The sequence below is a fragment of the Rhinatrema bivittatum genome, chromosome 10 (genome assembly GCF_901001135.1).
Source record: "Rhinatrema bivittatum chromosome 10, aRhiBiv1.1, whole genome shotgun sequence".
Classification (NCBI taxonomy): domain Eukaryota; kingdom Metazoa; phylum Chordata; class Amphibia; order Gymnophiona; family Rhinatrematidae; genus Rhinatrema; species Rhinatrema bivittatum.
This window is the reverse complement of record NC_042624.1, coordinates 19031080-19049783: the sequence shown is the minus strand read 5'-3', so window position 1 is coordinate 19049783 and position 18704 is coordinate 19031080. Positions and strand designations below refer to the sequence as shown.

General features: G+C 48.2%; 1 protein-coding gene across 3 annotated transcripts in view; it reads right to left on the bottom strand.

Annotated features, from left to right (window-relative positions):
• Positions 1–18704, bottom strand: part of LOC115099984 (carboxyl-terminal PDZ ligand of neuronal nitric oxide synthase protein-like) — a 560668-nt gene that overhangs the window by 230740 nt on the left and 311224 nt on the right. For 2 of the 3 annotated variants that reach the window (XM_029618101.1, XM_029618102.1), the window contains 2 exons: positions 17986–18151; positions 16108–16257 (listed from right to left, as the gene is read on the bottom strand). In XM_029618101.1, coding sequence (XP_029473961.1) covers positions 16108–16257; positions 17986–18151 — 316 coding nt within the window. Of the gene's footprint in view, positions 1–15407; positions 16258–17985; positions 18152–18704 lie in introns of those variants that run through there. The other variant, XM_029618104.1, reaches the window with a different exon arrangement.

The following is an 18704-nucleotide window of genomic DNA, read 5'->3' as shown; positions in this document are numbered from 1 at the left end:
GGGTGTCCTAGATGAAGGAAAGCATGGCTTACCCTTGAATCACTTGCTCCCGGGGATGTCCCCTGAGAATTCCATGAGTAACGGCAGCCGTGGGTGGGATGCTGAGTCCATCTGTCTACACTAAGGAAAACGAAATTATCAAGTAAGTAATTTCTCCATTTCCTAGCGTGTAGCAGGACCAATGGGATGTATAAAAGCTACTCCGAACCGGGTGGGGAGGCTGCCCGTGACACCACTTAGTACAGCCCTTGCAAATGCTGTGTCCTCCTGAGCCTGAACATCCAGGCAGTAAAACCTGGAGGTGGTGTGGATGGAGGACATGTCGCCGCCCTGCAGATCTCGGTGGGTGACAGCATCTTGGTTTCTGCCCAGGACACTGCCTGGGCTTCTAGTAGAATGGGCCTTAACTTGTAGAGGCGATGTCTTGCCTGCTTCTACGTAGGCCACCTTGATGACTTATTTGATCCAGCGGGCTATGGTTGCTCGCAAGGCCGCTTCCCCTTGCCTCTTCCCGCTGTTAAGGACGAATAGGTGGTCCATTTTTTGTACGGGTTCCGACATTTCCAGGTATCTGGATAGGAGTCTGCCGATATTGAGGTGGCGTAGACTTGAGCCTCTTCAGAATTCTTATGCTCATCTGGCGATGGTAGTGAGATGGTTTGGTTAAGATGGAAGTGAGACACCACTTTGGGGAGGAACAAGGGGACCGTGCATAGCTGGATGGTTCCCGGGGTGAGTCTGAGAAACAGCTCACGGCAGGACAGTGCTTGTAGCTCGGATATACGACGGGCTGAACAAACTGCCGCATGAAGGCTGTCTTTCAATGTTAGCAGTCGGAGAGACAGGCCGTGGAGAGGTCTGAAAGAGGCTCCTGCTAAGAAATCAGGACCCAAGTTGAGGCTCCCAGAGAGGTACCGGCCACGTTAGGGGTGGTCAGAGTGCTTGACTCCTTTCAGGAAGTGTGAAACATCCGGGTGAGAGGCTATGCTGTCGCTCTTGGTTCCGTAGCATGACAATGCGCCACCTGTACCTTGAAGGAGTGAGGGACAATTCCCTTCTTTAGGCCATTCTGTAGGAATCCAAGACTGCATGAATTTTGACTGAGAGTGGTATGATGTCTGTGGTCTCGCACCAGGCTTCGAATACTCTCCAAATCCTTATGTATGTTCGAGATGTGGAGAACTTGCGTGCTCGGAGTAGAGCGTCGATTACAGCCCCCAAGTATCCGCTCTTTCTCAGGTGAGCCCTCTCAATAGCCAGACCGTAAGAGAGAATTGAGCTGGATTCTCGTGGAGGATCGGCCCTTGTTGGAGCAGGTCTCTGTGTGGAGGTAGTGGCAGGGGGTCCCTGCCAGTAGTCTTCGCATGTCTGCATACCACGTTCTTCTTGGACAATCCGGGGCCCCAAAAAGTACTGGTCCCCTGTGTAGTTCTATCTTGTGAATGATTGCGCCTAATAGGGGCCACGGCGGAAAGGCATATAACAGAGTCTCCTGTGGCCAGGTCTGTACCAGGGTATCGATCCCCTGGGACTGAGGTTCCCGCCTGCGGCTGAAGTAACTGGGCACTTGAGCATTGGATCGGTTTGCCAGAAGGTCCATGGTTGGTGTTCCCCAATCGTTCACTATCAGTTGAAACGCTGTGGTCGACAGCTTTCATTTTCCTGGGTCTAGACTTTCTCTGCTGAGGTAATCCGCTGTGATGTTGTCTTTCCCGGCGATGTGGATGGCAGAGATCTCCTGGAGATTCACTTCCACCCACGACATTAGGGGGGTCTATTTCCAGAGACACCTGTTGGCTTCTGGTTCCTCCCTGACTGTTGATGTAGGCCACTGTTGTGGCGTTGTCCGACATTACTCCTGACTGCTTTGTCCCGGAGTCTGTGACTGAACCACAGGCAAGCTAGTCTGACTGCCCGGGCTTCTAGGCGATTGATGTTCCATCCCGACTCTTCTGCGTTCCACTGCCCTTGGACAGTTAGCTCTTCGCAGTGTGCTCCCCATCCATGTAGGCTGGCGTCCGTGGTGAGCAGGATCCAGGTCGTTGAGGATAGTCTTGTTCCCTGGCTCAGGTGGCAGTCTTGTAGCCACCATTGTAGTTGGGTCTGAACTCTGCCGGGAGCTGTAGACGAACGGAGTAGTTCTGGGACAGTGGATTCCATCGCAATAGAAGTGAGCGCTGTAGGGGTCTCATGTGAGCTCGTGCCCATGGCACTACTTCCAGTGTGGATGCCATGAGACCGAGGACTTGTAGGTAATCCCATGCTGTGGGGCGAGATTCGCTCAGCAGGGTTTGCAACTGGTTCATCAGTTTTGATCTCCTTGTCGGTGTCAGGATGACCCTGTCTTCTTTGGTGTTGAATCGGACTCCTAAGTATTCTAGAGACTGTGAGGGCTGCAGACAGCTCTTGTTTGTGTTGACCACCCATCCAAGGCTCTCCAGTAGAGTTTTGACTCTGTTGGTTGCCTGGTGACTTTCCTCTGGGGATTTCGCCCTGATCAGCCAATTGTCTAGGTAAGGGTGTACGAGGATTCCTTCCTTCCTTGGTGCTGCCGCCACCACCACTATGACTTTGGTGAACGTCTGGGGTGCTGTGGCTAACCCGAAGGGTAGTGCCTAGAACTGGTAGTGACGGTCCAGGATTTTGAAGCGTAGGAAGTGCTGATGTTCTTGATGGATCGGAATGTGTAGGTAGGCTTCCGACAGATCCAGGGATGTGAGAAACTCTCCCGGTTGTATCAACCTTATTACAGAGCGTAGAGTTTCCATGTGGAAGTGGGGAATCCTCAGGTTGACAGGGGGGATTCCACGAACTTGTCCGGAGTGGTTCGGAGGAAATTCAGGTAGTACCCCTCTCGAATGATGGTTAGGATCCACTTGTCCGAAGTTATCTCAACCCATCTTTGGTAGAATAGGGCAAGTCTACCCCCTATGGCTTCTTCCTTGGACGGGTTCGGCGGATTCTCATTGTGGGGCGTGGCTGGTTCCTGGACCCGAGCTGGTTCCCCTTTTGTTGTGCTTGTCCGAAAGGACTGGTTCCTGCCTGTAGGACGAGGCGCTTGATAAGTGTTTCTGCATTGTTTGAAGCGCTGTGAACCTCTGCCCCTGGAAGATCGGGGGAAGGGTTGCTGGTTTCTCTTATTCCTGTCCTCCGGTAGCTGCGGCAGTGGGGACTTGCCCCATTTGTTAGCAAGTTTCTCTAGTTCGCTGCCAAACAGGAGGGATCCCTTGAAGGACATCCCTGTGAGTCTTGTTTTGGAGGATGCGTCTGTTGACCAGTTTCGGAGCCATATTTGTCTTCTGGCTGCCACGGCGGATGAGACTCCTCTAGCTGCCGTGCATACCAGATCCGAAGCAGCGTCCGTGAGGAATGATATGGCTGGTTCCAGAGCTTCCCCAGGAGTGTTGTTCCTGGTCTGTGCTAGGCAGGCGCGTGTCACCACGGCACAGCAGGCCGCGATCTGTAAAGACAGAGCGGAGACATCAAAAGACTGTTTGAGGATAGATTCCAGACATCTGTCTTGAGCATCCTTGAGCACAGCTCCTCCCTCCACTGGGATAGTAGTGCGCTTCGAGACTGTGCAGACCATGGCATCCACTTTGGGACATGCCAGGAGATCTTTGGCAGCGGGGTCCAGAGGGTATATGGCTGCCAGAGCCCGGCCCCTTTTGAACGTGGTTTCTGGGGCCTCCCATTCCAGGTCAATTAGTTGCTGGACGGCTTGTAATAGTGGAAAATGACGGGAGGTCTGATGAAGTCCCTCTAACAGTTGGTTCGGCTTAGGTTCCCCCGAGGCGTTAGTGCCTGGGATGGCCAGCTCTTTCAGGCTGTGCGTCACCAGGTCTGGAAGTTCGTCCTTGGTGAAGAAGCATCTCATGGTTCGATGGGGTTCTGACTCCTCATCTAAGAAGGTGGGGCTTCTGGGCGGTGGGATCACCTCCCTGGGCATAGAGGGTCCTGGTATGTTGAGGTCCTCTGGTGGTGCCTGCGACCGCATTGTAGGAGGCCCCGGCTGCATGTGTACGAAGGTATGCAGACCTTTGAAGAATTCCACCCAGGAGATAGAAGCTGGTTCTAGACTAGGGGGTGCCGTGTCCCTGGGGAGCCCCATTTGAGGGGGAGTCCCACTGTGTGATGCTAGGTTCAGTGTACCGCTGGAAAGGATGGGGTCCGGTACCGGCTGGGGAGGGCCATGAGTTGGGTCCCCTAGGGCCTCTTCGCACTGTATACACAGGGCCGTGGCCTCCTCATGCTGTGCAGCCCTAATGTGGCATGCTGGGCAAAGTCCCTGAGCCTTGAGCTTATTTTCAGGTCGGGACATGGTTTGTGCGCGTGTAATACAGTTGTGCGCCGAAGATGCGCGTGTAGGTTTAGTGTGCGCGTGCCGTGAGATGTGCGCGTTGATGTGCAACAGGGGTCGAATTGTGCACCCAGCACCGTGAGCGCAACGTTGTTGCGCACAAGGATTTTGTGCGCACGGCTCGCCTCTGTGCGCACGGGCCAAGAGCGGCGAACAGGGGCGGCGAACAGGGTCAATATGGCGATGCGACCACCGGACAATATAGGAGACTACCTCGAGGGACTCCATGTGGGAGTGTCCTCGGATCTGACCGGGGTCTAGCCTCGCTAGGGGGCCGATCAACCCAGTGGCACTGGTCCCAGCTGGCGACCTGTGCGTCTCTCCTCGAGCTTCCGAGACCGGAGACTTTTAAATAGATCTCTACCTTACCTTATCCCTGGCGCTTCCCGGCTTCGTTCCGGGCAGTCTCCGGCTGCGGGGGGAGAGGGGAAATACCTTCACCCGCTGCGCTCGAGGTTGCACCCGCTGGCCTCTCCAGCCTCACCCAATGTCGGGGGCAATGGTCCCTCCCAAGGACGGCCGCCGGACCGAGGTTCACCTCCGAGGGATCTCGGAAATCATCTCAGGAATCTTGAATGGGGGGAGGGACCCAACGGGTGACACCGCAGGAGAGCGGGGCTCGTCTGTAGAGGTAAGATTTCTTCTTAATTTGGGATTCTTCTGTAAAATTTACTCTAACGCTGTGCTAGCGTGCATAGAGTCCCTAACTGCTATGGAGATGGAAATACTGAAGAAGCTGCACTCCCTGCAGGAGTTATAATAGTACTAGGGCTGACGTCAGATTGAAATCTGATCCGTCTCCAACTGCTATCAGGAGTACACTATACCCATTGGTCCTGAGTCCATCTGCTACACGCTAGGAGATCATGGTTTGCCTGCATGGACCATGATTTATACATGAAAAACATTATTTGTAAACATAAACCAAGTTTTGTGTGTATAAATCATACTATATATGTAGAAGAAACTGTGTGTACAAATATGTTTTCTATCCATAAATTATATTTTAGGTGGACTAAGCATGTCTTGCATATTTTTGGGTTAACATGGTTTTTTTAGCCCCTGATATATTAGCATACCATTATTTTAATGCATCACAAGTTAAATTATTTTTAATGAATGTGTTAAGAAACTGTGCGCTAAATTTCATCAGAATGTAAGTGAGCATAATGTTAATGTTAGCATCGTGCTTGGAGCAATTGCTTTGTTTTATTCATGTATCTGATGTTGAAGTATGGCATTTGTGCTTTTTTGTTTGCTTGTACATTCTTTTGTGTGTGTCAATTGTGCACCCTGCCCTCAACCATGGAGAGGCAAGTAATAAAAATTTCAGCTAGCTAGCCAGATAATAAATAGAAAGCACCAACACAGTACTGGAGAGAATACAGAATGTGATAGAGAAGATTTGAGGGTTGTTATCTGATTAGATCAAGGTCACACAAATACTGCTGAAGCTTCATAAGGCATTTTCACTAAGAATATGCATTTTAAAATGTATGTTTAATTAGTAGAGTAAAAAATATTCCTTGTTAGTTTCGAAGAAGCACAAGTCTGAATGTCACAAACAGATGTGAGGTAGCATACACAGTTGTGATCACAAGTTTAATACCCTTGGCAGAATTTGTAAAATGTGTAACATTTAAGAAAACTGATCGATCAGACAAAACATCTGTTATTTTTAATGTGTTCCAAATTAAATTATTATGCATCACAGAATAATAGCACAATCATTAAGCAAACCATAGCATTAAAGGAATTAATAAAATGGTCCTGTTCAAAAGTTTACAAACCCTTGAATATTCGGGTGATAATATACACACATGTTGATACACACAGGTTGAGATGGCAAAGAGGAGTATGTATCCATACCTGTATCTTGTTTGATTGTAATCAGTGTTTGTGTATAAATAGTCAATGACTTTCTTAGGTCTTGAGCAAACCCTTGTGCATTTCATCAAGGGCCTGCACTAACTTGGTTGGTTACTGAAGCACAGGGAAAGCACAAGAACTATTAAAGGATCTGCAAACAAAAGTAGTTCAACTTTATAAATCAGAAAAAGGATATAAGAAGATTTCCAAAGATTTAAAAATACCAATCAGTACAGTTCAAACTCTGATCAAGAAATGGAAAAGTGGAAAAATGAAATTTCAGATCAATTAGTAAAAATTTGGAACCTACCATTAAAATCTTCCAATGCATATGAAGACTGGAGGGAGGACAATGTAATCCCGATATTTTAAAAAGGGCTCCAGAGGTGATCTGGGAATCTCTAGACTGGTAAACCTGACTTACGTGCAAGGAAAAACAGTGGATACTATTCTAAAGAACAAAATCATAGAACACAGATAGACACGGTTTAATGGAACATAGCCAGCTTCGATTTACCCAAGGAAGTCTTGCCTCAAAAATCTGCTATATTTTTTTGGAAGGGGTTAATAAACATGTGGATAAAGGTGAACTAGTAAATGGAGTGTATTTGGATTTTCAGATGGCATTTGCCAAAGTACCTCATGAGAGGCTTCTAAGAAAACTAAAAAGACATGGGATAGAAGGTAATGTTCTTTCATGGCTTGCAAACGGTTAAAAGACAGGAAACAGAGAGTAGGATTAAATAGTTTTCTCAGTGGAAAAAGGTAAATATTGTAGTACCTCAGGGATCTGTGTACTTGGACCAGTGCTTTTCAATATATTTATAAATAATCTGGAAAGGGATATGATGAGTGAGGTGATCTAATTTGTGGATGACACAAAATTATGCAGAGTAATTAAATCTCAAGTGGATTGTGAAATTGCAGGAGGACTTTGTGAGACTGGAAGATTGGGCATCCAAATGGCAGATGAAATTTAATGTGGACAAGTGCAAGATGATGCATATAAGGGAAAAATAACCCTTGCTGTATTTACATGATGTTAGGTCCCACATTAGGAGTTACCATCCAGGAAAAAGATCTAGGCGTCATAGTGGATAAGACATTGAAATTGTCGGCTCAGTGTGCTGTAGCGGTCAAAAAAGCAAACAATGTTAGGAATTATTAGGAAGGGAATGGTGAATAAAATGGAGAATGTCATAATGCCTCTGTATCACTCCATGGTGAAAAGGCACCTAGAGTACTGTGTGCAATTCTGGTTGCCACATCTCAAACAAGATATAGTTGCATTGGAGAAGGTACAGAGAAGGGTGACCAAAATGATAAAGGGGATGGAACGGCTCCCTCTATGAAGTCCTTATGCTCGTCTGGAGATGGCAGCCAGATAATTTGGTTTAGATGGAAATGAGAAACCACCTTTGGGAGGAAGGAGGGGACAGTGCGGAGCTGTATGAATCCCGGTGTGAATCTAAGGAACGGTTCTTGACAGGATAGTACTTGAAGCTCGGAGATGCGACGGGCAGAACATACTGCCACTAGGAATGCAGTCTTCAAGGTCAGGAGCTGTAGTGGCAGACCGCGTGTAGGTCTGAAGGAAGTTCCCTCTAGGAAGTCTAGTACTAGACAGATTCCATAGGGGCACTGGCCACTTTACTGGTGGTCGGATTTGCTTGACCCTTCTCAGGAAGCGGGAAACGTCTGGATGTGATGATAGACTGATGCCGTCCACTTTGGCACTGTAGCAGGCCAGCACAGCCACCTGAACCTTGGAGTTAAGAGATAACAACCCCTTCTTCAACAGTCCTGCAGGAATTCCAGGATCATGGGGATTTTGACTGTCCGCGGAAGGATGTCGCAGTCTTCACATCAGGCTTCGAATATTGTCCATATTCGTATGTAAGTTAGAGATGTGGAAAACTTGCATGCTCGGTGTCAGTCACTGCCTTAGAGTATCCTCTCTTCTTCAGGCGAGTCCTCTCAATGGCCAGACCGTAAGAGAGAATAGAGTTGGGTCTTCATGGAGGATAGGTCCTTGCCGGAGAAGGTCCCTGTGTGGAGGCAGGCACAGAGTTCCCTGCAAGAAGTCTTCGCATGTCTGCGTACCATGGTCTTTCTTGGCCAGTCCGGGGCCACTAGAAGTACTAGTCCCGTGCGGTGTTCTATCATGCAGATGATTCTGCCCAGAAGTGGCCATGAGGGAAAGGTGTACAGCAGGTCTTCCTGTAGCCAGGTCTGGACGAGGGCATAGATTCCTGTGATTGCGGTTCTCGTCTGCGGCTGAAGAACTTGGGAACTTGGACCGGGTTGCAGAAGATCCATGGCTGGGGTTTCCCAGTGGTTTACTATCAACTGGAAGGCTGTGGTCAACAGCGTCCATTCCCCTGGGTCTAGACTCTATCTGCTGAGGTAATCCGCAGTGACGTCTTTTCCTGCGATGTGGGCGGCTGAGATCCCTTGGAGGTTTGCTTCCGCCCACGCCATTAGGGGGTTTATTCCCAGGGACACCTGGTGGCTTCTGGTTCCTCCCTGGTGGTTGATGGAGGCAAATGTTGTGGCGTTGTCTGACATGACTGACAGATTCGCCCAGGAGTCTGACTGAATCGTAGGCAGGCTAGTCTGACTGCTTGGGCTTCCAGTGAGTTTATGTTCCATCCCGACTCTTCCTTGCCCCTTTGCCCCTGGGCCATCAGTTCTTGGCAGTGGGCTCCCCACCCTCGTAGGCTCACATCCATGGTGAGCAAGACCCAGGTCAGTGGAGATAGTTTTGCTCCCTTGCTCAGATGGTCTTCTTGTAGCCACCATTGGAGCTGGATCCGCACCTTTGCCGGTAACTGGAGGCGAACGGAGTAGTTATGGGACATCGGGTTCTATCGTGACAGTATGGAACATTGTAGTGGTCGCATGTGGGCCCTTGCCCATGGGACGACTTCTAGAGTTGATGTCATGAGACCGAGGACTTGGAGGTAGTCCCATACCTTGGGGCGAGCACAATTCAGAATGTTTCGCAACTGGTCCATCAATTTCCTTCTCCTTGTAGGGGGAAGAATGACCTTGTCTTGTTTGGTGTCGAACCGGACTCCCAGAAACTCTAGCGACTGGGAGGGCTGCAGGCAGCTGTTTGTTGTGTTGACGACCCACCCGAGATTCTGCAATAGGTTCTTCACTTTGGTGGTCGCCTGGTAACTTTCCTCTGGAGATTTTGCCCTGATCAGCCAATCGTCCAGATACGGATGTACAAGGATTCCTTCTTTCCTCAGTGTCACCGCCACTATGACCATGATTTTGGTGAACGTCCGAGGGGCAGTAGCTAGTCCAAAGGGTAACGCCCAGAACTGGTAGTGCTGGTCCAGTATCGGAAAGCGTAGAAAGCGCTGATGGTCGTGATGGGCTGGGATGTGGAGATAGGCTTCTGACAGATCCAGAGAAGTCAGGAATTCTCCCGGTTGTACTGCCCTTATGATTGAGCGTAGGGTTTCCATACGGAAGTGTGGTATCCTCAGGTAGCGAGTGATGGACTTGAGATCCAGGATGGGCCGGAATGTTCCCTCCTTCTTGGGAACGATAAAATAGATGGAATAGTGGCCAGTATTTTGTTGGTGCATGGGCATTGAGGTTATCGCCTTTAGGTCGAATAGTTTTGTCAGTGTGGTTTCCACTGCCGTCCTCTTGGAGAGGGAATGGCACTGGGATCTCACAAATTTGTCTGGAGGGATGCTGTGGAAGTCCAGGTAGTATCCCTCTCAAATGATGGTTAGGACCCTCTTGTCCAACGTTATCTCGACTCATCTTTGGTAGAAGAGGGCAAGCCTGCCCCCTATGACTTCTTCCTTTGGATGGGTCTGTTGATTCTCATTGTGGGGTGCAGCTGGGGCCTGGGCCAGCTCCCCTCTTGTTGTGTCTGGTCCGAAAGGACTGGCCCCCTGCCTGCGGGGCGAGGTGCTTGGTATGTGTTTTTGTATGGTCTAAAACGCTGGGCTCTTCTGTCCTTGGATCTTCAGGGAGAGGGGCATTGGTTTCTTTTGTTCCTGTCCTCCAGTAACCAAGGTACTGGGGATTCGTCCCATTTGTCGGCTAGCTTCTCCAGTTCGCTTCCGAACAGGAGGGATCCTTTAAAAGGCATTCTCGTGAGTTTCGTCTTGGAGGTCGCGTTGGCTGACCAACTTTGGAGCCAGAGTTGCCTTCTGGCTGCCACTATGGATGAGATGCCCCTGGCTGAGGTGCGCACCAGGTCGGAAGTCGCATCCGTAAGGAAAGATATCGCTGGTTCTGTTTCGGTGGAGGTTGTTGCATCCCTAGAGAGAGACAAGCAGGCAAGTGTCATCACAGTGTAGCAGGCAGCGATCTGCAGGATCATGGCTGAGACATCAAATGACTGTTTAAGGATGGATTCCTAATGCCTGTCTTGGGTATCCTTGAGTGCAGCTCCTCCTTCGACTGAGATGGTAGTGCGCTTTGAGATAGAGCAGACCATTGCATCCACTTTGGGGAACCCTAGGAGTTCTTTGGCTGAGGGTTCCAGGGGGTATAGGGCTTCTAGGGCCCGTCCTCCTTTGAAGCTGGCCTCCTGGGCCTTCCATTCCAGGTCAATCAGTTGTATGGCCTGCAGCATTGGGAAATAGCATGAGGCCTGCCGGAGCCCAACCAAAACAGGGTTCATCTTTGGCTCTGCTGCAGTACTTGCACCTGGGATGGCCAGCGTCTTCAGGCTCAGAGCCACAAGGTCTGGTAGCTCGTCTTTGGAGAATAAACGCATCATGGGTCGGTATGGTTCCATTCCTGAAGGAATTTCCCCTTCTTCCAGGGAGTCCGGCTCTTCCTCCGAGGAGTCTGTCTCCTAAGGGTAGGTTTTTACCCGGAGTAGGCACGTCTTGGGGAGGCCGAGAGGGGCCTGTAAGGTTTTGCTCTTCTGGTGGGGACTGTGGCTGTGTCACAGGTGGCACCAATTGCGCCCGGACAAAGGTTTGCAGCCCTTTGAAAAATTCCACCCAGGAAAAGGTCCCTGGGTCTATATTGAATCCAGCGGCGTTCCCCGAGGGGCCCATCTGAGGAGGGGTCAAGCTGGAGATAGAGAGGTCCAGGGTAATATAATTGGTGGAACCGGATTCCTCTACTGGCTGAGGGGGGCCTTTCCTCAGTTCCCCCAGAGCCTCTTCACACTGCAGGCACAGGGCAGAGACCATTTCGGGTTGCGCAGCTCTCAGGTGGCAGACTGGGCAGAGAGCTTGTCCCTTGGCTTTCTTGGCCGGCAGTGCCAAGAACTCGTCTGTGCGCATAGGTGCGTGCGCCGGCAGACTTAGTTGTGTGCTCCGGTGCACTGATGCTGTGCGTGCAGGATGCAGGAGATGTGCGTTCAGGCCGCTAATGCGCTTAGCGGAGATGGCATGCCACTGGGCGCACAGGCCTATCTGTGCGCCTGGCACAGATGCGTGCGCACAAGTAGTTTGTGTGCCCGGCTCGCTGCTATGCGCACAGCTCAGTTGTGCGGACAATACGCCGATCAAGGGGGGGGGGGGAGGGAATGGCACCAATGACCACGCGGGCAAGATGGCGACCCCCCCGGAGGGTCTCCACGTGGAATGAGCCTCGCACCGGATCGGGGTCTAGCCCGGACGGGGCTGCTCAACCCGAATGAACAACACCGGAAGGACGATCTGTGCGGCTCGCTGAGCCTCGGAGACCAGAGATTTAAAGAAAGTTTTCTACCTTACCTTGCCTCTGCGCTTCCTGGTCTCGTATCGGGCGGTCTCCGGCTGCGGGGTGAGAGGGAAAATACCTTCACCGCCACACTCGGTATTGCACCCGCTGCCTCTCAGCCACTCTGGGGGCTAAGTCCACGCCGGGAACCTGCTACCGGACTGAGGCTTACCTCTGAGGGATCTCGGAAATCACCTCAGGAATTGTCGACTGGTGTAGGGACCCTTAGGTATCATCGCAGGAGAGCGGGGGCTCGTCTTGTAGAGGTAAGATTTTCTTTCTTCTTTGGTTTGGATTTTTTAACACTGTGTGAATGTGTGTGGAGTCCCAAACTGCTTAGGAGACGGAGAAATACTGAAGAGCTAAGCTTCCTTCATGGGTATATGTAGGCTGACGTCAGATTGAAATCTGACTCAGTCTCCCAACTGCTATCAAGAATACACTATCTCCATTGGTCCTGAGTCCATCTGCTACACGCTAGGAAAGAAGCCATTGCTGCACCATCATCACAAAACAGCCTGCTTACAATATGCCAAACAGAAAACTTCTGGAACAAAATAATTTGGAGTGATGAGACCAAAACTGAACTTTATGGTCACAACCATAAACGCTATGTTTGGAGAGGGATTAACAAGATTTATAAAGAGAACACTACTACCGTGAATCATGGAGGTGTTTTTGGGGGTGTGTGTGCTACAGCGGCACAGGGAATTTAGTCAAAATTGATGGCAGGATGAATGCAGCATCTTATCAGAAAATATTGGAGAATTTGCATTCATTACCCACGAAGCTGCGCTTGGGGTGCACTTGGACGTTCCAGCATGATAATGATCTAAAACATAAGGCCAAGTCAACCCTTCAGTGGCTGCAGCAGAAGAAGAAAGTGAAGGTTCTGGAGTGGCCATCACAGTCTCCTGACCTCAACATCATCGAACCACTTTGGGAAGAACTAAAACATGCAGTTCATGCTGGACAACCAAAGAATTTATAAGATCTGGAGGCTTTTTGCCAAGAAGAATGGACAGCTTTACCACATGAGAAAATAAAGGGCCTCATTCACAACTATCACAAAAGACTGCAAGCTGTCATTGATGCAAAAGGGGGCAATACATGATATTAAGAACTAAGGGTGTGCAAACTTTTGAACCAGACCATTTTATTATTTCCTATTCTATGGTTTAATTATTGTGCTATTCTGTGATGCATAATAGTTTAATTTGAAACACACAAAAAATAACAGATGTGTTTTGTCTGATCATTCATGTTTTCTTAAAAATGTTACACATCTTTCAAATGTTGCTGGGATATGTAAACTTATGAGCACAATTGAATGTACTGTATCAGTAACACAACTGACCTCTCACATACTGTACAGACGTTGCTCCCTCTGAATGTAACAGCTAGTATCCCAGATCAGTCAGTCCAAGTCCTGCTCGCAATGCATGACCTTTAAATTCATTGCAGTTCCTGCATGGGTTCCAAAGCTCCATGACATCTATTTTGAGGCATGTGATATTTCTTTACTATTCTGTATCTCATAGCTCAGGTAATGGTAGGGTCCCATTTTACAGGGGAGTGGCGGAGTAGTTTTGTACTTAATGCAGCAGGCTACAAACCAAGAAAGCCAGGCTTCAAAACTCACTGACTTTCCTTGTGACCTGGGACAAGTCACTTCACTCTGCATTGCCTCAGGTTGAAACTTAGGGCCTCATTTATTTAGCTGTGATATTTTTCTCGGAGACTTACAGAGCGGCGGTACTTGTCATTGACACTTTGTGAATCCTGTAATATTTTTCACAGTGGAAAAACAGTGCCAGGAAAAATACATTATTTAACCTTTTAAAAATGCATGGCAGCAGACCTGGAACTATAGTGCCGCCAAATTTTTATTTTTTTTTGTTAAGTTAAACATTGTGAGGTAGGCCATGCCTCAACTCCTCCCCTTTAAGAAAAAAATTAGTCTTCCACCCCCATTCAAACTCACCTTTCAGACCATCTCTGCAGTTTCTATTGTAGACCTGGTGGTATAGTGAGGCCCAGAGTGTATCCCTAGGCTCTGGGCCTGGGGGTGGCCATTTTCAAAATGGCACTGACTGCACCTATCACGATTAGGGAAAAGGTATGGTCTGGCTAGCCGGCACCATTTTGAATAATGGCACTGTCGGGCGCAGAGCCTAGGGAGTACATGTTAATCAGTTCATTATAATACATTTAAACACCTTGCATTTTCCTGCATTAGGTCTTTATCATGCAGTATATGGTCTAAAAGACCTTAGTAAATGAAGCCCTTAGTTTGAATGCTATCTGGGTGTAACGTATTGTCCTGCAACTGACCGCACTCACCCCAGCTTCACGGTTCACTGATGCAGCTGAGACGCCATCCTGCTGAGTCACCTTGGGGCTTTCTAGATGCACGGCACCTCTTAAATGAATTGCGGCGGGAAACTCTTCTGCCGGCACTCCTTGATGATGTCATGCAGCTGGGTAGTTAAACCCCAGTCATGCTTTGAGTAGATGCCTCATCAACAGGTCCTCCTGCTCCTGCAGTATGTGTTGCTTTGCTGTCCTGTGCTTGCCTTATCTTCCTGCCTTGCATTGCACTGCCCTACCTCATTGCTCATGCTGTGCTTTGGTCCTCTGCCCATCACTGCCTGACTTCTGGTTTTGACTCTGGCCTCGGATCCTGATTACTCTTTTGGACTGCCGCCTGCCCTGTCCTCAGCTTGGATCTCGACCTTGCCTGATATCTTCACCTAACCCAACCTGGACCTCAACTCTGCCTGATCGTCACCTGCCAATACCTTTGCCTAGGCACGGCTTACTCTCTCTACCTGCCCTGACCTGACCTCTGCTTGCTACTCGACTGCATCTGACTACTCCTTACAGGACTCTCGCCCAAGTCCTGCGGGCCCTTGAAATCCAAGGGCTCAACCTGCAGGGAACGGGGCTGGTATAGGTGAAGTCCTAATCCTTGTAAGAGCGAATCCACCTGTTGTTGGTATGGGCCTAGGGGGTTCGCCTGCTAGGCTGCATCAACCACGCCTCAGCCCAAGGGCTCACATCGGTGACACTGGGGTCTGAGAAATTCCTATGGTACCTGAATGTAATCCACTTTGAAGTGGCTAATTAATCACAAAAGGTGGTATATAAAAAAGAAGACCTGTTCAACAGACAAATTCTTGCAAGGCAAGTAACACATTGCCCTCATTGCAGAAAGGGTGGCACTCAGAATTTGAATTATTGAGACAAAGCAACATATTGCCATGGATAAGAAATGCTTCCACTTCACCAGTTCCCTAATGTGATAGTAGGATCATAGCTCAGTATAATGCCAGCAAGTTCTGAAGGCACATTGTCATTCAGAAGTTCCTTAAGAATTTTCAGTTATCAAGGAGATTTAGCACAATAAAACTCTAGTAAAAGTGTTTACACAGTATGCAAAGGAACCATATCATACACAACAGCATCCAGAGAGATAAAGTGGTTCTGTGACTGTGCTCTCTCTTTACATACTGTCCTAGTTCATTCTTTGGAACATAATTGTGCAGAATATGGGCTAAGGATGAACAATATTATTGGGGAAGAGTCCTTTATTTCTAAAGACTAACCAATAAATTAATTCCTTGTAGTTGTGGACAAATATGATAGTCCTGGAGACCATGTTTAATATTTTAGACTTTGAATCCTTAATTCTTGCAAAACCGAGATCTGGACTGACCCAGATTAGGCACTATCAGAGGTACGATGCTGGACTTGATGGACCCAGCATGGCACTCATGTTATGTCCATAGGTAATGCAAGAGAGCTGGAAGCCTTATAAATACCATCAACTACAACCCCTGCTGCTTCACCTATTGCCTATGGCTTAGTTTGCCATTTCTGTCCTTTGCCATATCTCTCCCTTCTCTTCAGAGCCCTGGCACTACATCACACTGCCTACACAGCAATCTCATTTTCAAGGCTGTCTCCCAACACCTGTTTCTGTAAGACATTCATCAGCCGTATATGTTCCTCCTGGGCCCAGGAATCCTGTTCCTCACTCTCGTCTGCGTTTGACTCGTACTCCGAGGTGATGCCTGACTTCCGAAACTTGAAGAGCTCCAGACTGCCCAGGAGCTTCTCTGAGGACTGTTCACTGGGCAGGAAATGGAAGCACTCAAGTTTAACCAAGCAGTAGGTCCTACCTAGAGGGCTGCTGAGGTCATGGGAGAGGTCAGTACCATCATTCAGCTGGGGTAGATAGAGGTCCTCAGGCCTTGGAGTGGTGGGGTCACACAGGACTGGCAGCATACTGGAGCGGAAGGTGATTTCCAGCAAGCTGTCCTGTGAACCCACTGCAAATGGAAAAGAGAAAAGGAGAAGAATTAGGAGAGATATGACTACTTTGTAGGCAGTGTACCTCTGAGTCTATCACCTCTGAAAACTAGAAATCACTAAGCCTCCTGTCTGGTAAGGCTAAGTGGGTGGATGACAGCTGCTGTACAGACTGCTCAGGAGGGGCAATCTCGTAGGAGATTCTACTACAAGCCACAGTCAACCTAAGAAAGTTGTACTAGGGAGGAGAGAAGAGCAAAAGACAAATGGCGACAGGAAGTTGTGAGATTTTAATTTTATAGGTCTTTATTTTAAATAGAATTCTGAAGAGAGCAGCTGACATGCCATCCCACCACTGGAGATTTATTTGTATTGTAATGCAGCTGCTCACAGTTCTCTTCCTAGTGCTGTTACAACCCTCAGGGAAGCCTTCTCAGAGATCTGTGCTCCCAAGCAAATCTCTTATAGGCGACAGCAAAGAGTTAGAGGGCAAACTTAGCAAGAAGCATAACAATTCCCAAAACTTATTGAGTAAATAACTATTTAATCCTATTTTCTCAATAAGAATCTGAATAGCATTACATTATAGCACTTTGCACTGACAAGGAAACACTTGCACCTCTTTTTTTGATAGTTCTTACATTTTCTGTAACATAAGAAACAGTATAACTTTTTTGCAGACTTTTCTACAGTGTGCTGAGGAACTGAAGTCTTCAATAATGGCAAATTGTCCTTCTGTACTTTTCTTCTCCCCTCCTGCGACATGCAGGAAGCAGCTCTGTTTAGATACATTGAGTCAACTAGTTTCAAATGGGTTTTAAAGATACAGTCTGGACACGCTGCCCCTCTTTTACACAGATTGCTCCTGCTGTATTACAGATACCCATCTAATGTGCAATTAAGAATAAATGTAAGGGCCGAGACTGGGGACAGCAACAAGCATAATCATCCAAAAAATGCAGAAAAATAAGGCAAGTTAACAGGACATTGTATAACTAAGTTCCTTCCTTGTAACATTTATTCTTCTAAGTATATATCCTGTATAGAACTAACACTGTTGGGAAGCTTATGGTGTGTTATAGATGCGGTAGTCACTGAAAATAGATAGGTAGGTAAAAAACCAGAACTGGAATTCAAGAAGGCATGGGATACACACAAATGAAGAACTGGGGTAACATGCATGATGTGGCAGTTACAGCCTTAAATAGAAGGCATGGGTTTACCTGCACATAGGAGCAGTTACAGTGCTGAAATATTTTGCTGGGCAAACTGGCTGGGCCATTTCTGGTTTTTTCTGTGGTTATTTGCTGTCAGAGCTTCTTGGCGCACTAGTGTGCTTTGGGAAACTTCTTCCTGTGCTGCAGTGCAGAAGTAAAATTGTCCTCCCTGGGCTCAGGCTCTGACTTTATTGGACAATACCTCACATCTCCTGCTTGCTGCTCTAGTCCCTCTGCGCTATCCCCTATGGCAACCAGACTGCATTCAGGGCCATGGGAAGAGAGGGGAAGGAGCAGGGGAGCCAGCACTGCATGGCAGAGAAGAGCGCTCCCTGTTTCAATAAAGAATTGCAGTAGTCTATTTTGCTGGTGATTGGTGCATGGATTTCTGTAGCCAGATTCTGTTAATCTTCTAGATAGTTTGGTTGTTGTAATAATGTAATGCGCCTGTACCATTAATGAAGCTAATTATCTCTCAGATGCTGGCACATTTTGTACTGCATAGTCTCATGGGGCAGGCAAGTTACTTACTGATACTCTGTCCAGACAGTTTCAGCTCCAGCTCTTGTATCTGTTTGACCAGTAGTGATATATGCTGGAGCAAGTCTTTGTTCTGCAAAAGAAGCTGGTGCACACGGGCTTGAGCCTCGAGACGAGCTGCTGCCTCGGCTGCCAGCTGGTCCTTCAGCAGATGGACCTGTAAAGGGAAGATAAAAGTATGTGCATGCTGTTTCTGAGCTTTGAACATGCAGTGCCACAGCCAGATATAAATTCTTAATAATCATTGGATTTGACTTCCATTCCTTGAGGTAGCTGTGGGAACACCACAAAACACCTAGTAACCATTTTAGTGACAATTCTGAATTTAATTCAGAAAAACTTACTCTTCAGAGATGTTAAAGGTACTCTACAAAAATCCACTGATGCTAAAAATGGCAAGAAAACGCCTATTACAATCAGTACAAAAGGTTTGTGAAGTTGTCAAATCCTGATAGTGGTGAGACCATTGCAATTGGAGGGAGTAAACTACAGGATGGGGGTTGAGGGGGCAGTGAGGGACTGAAAAACAAAGCAACAGTTACAGTGGCAGCACATGACAATCTAACTAGATAAACGACGCTTGACCGACGTGCCGCAAATGCGCAGTAGAGAGCAGCTCTACTGCGCATGTGCGGGCGAGCACGTCAGTCTTAGGCAGCGTAAAAAAAAACCCAAAAAACATGGCGGCAGCGGTGGTAGCAGCGGCAGCG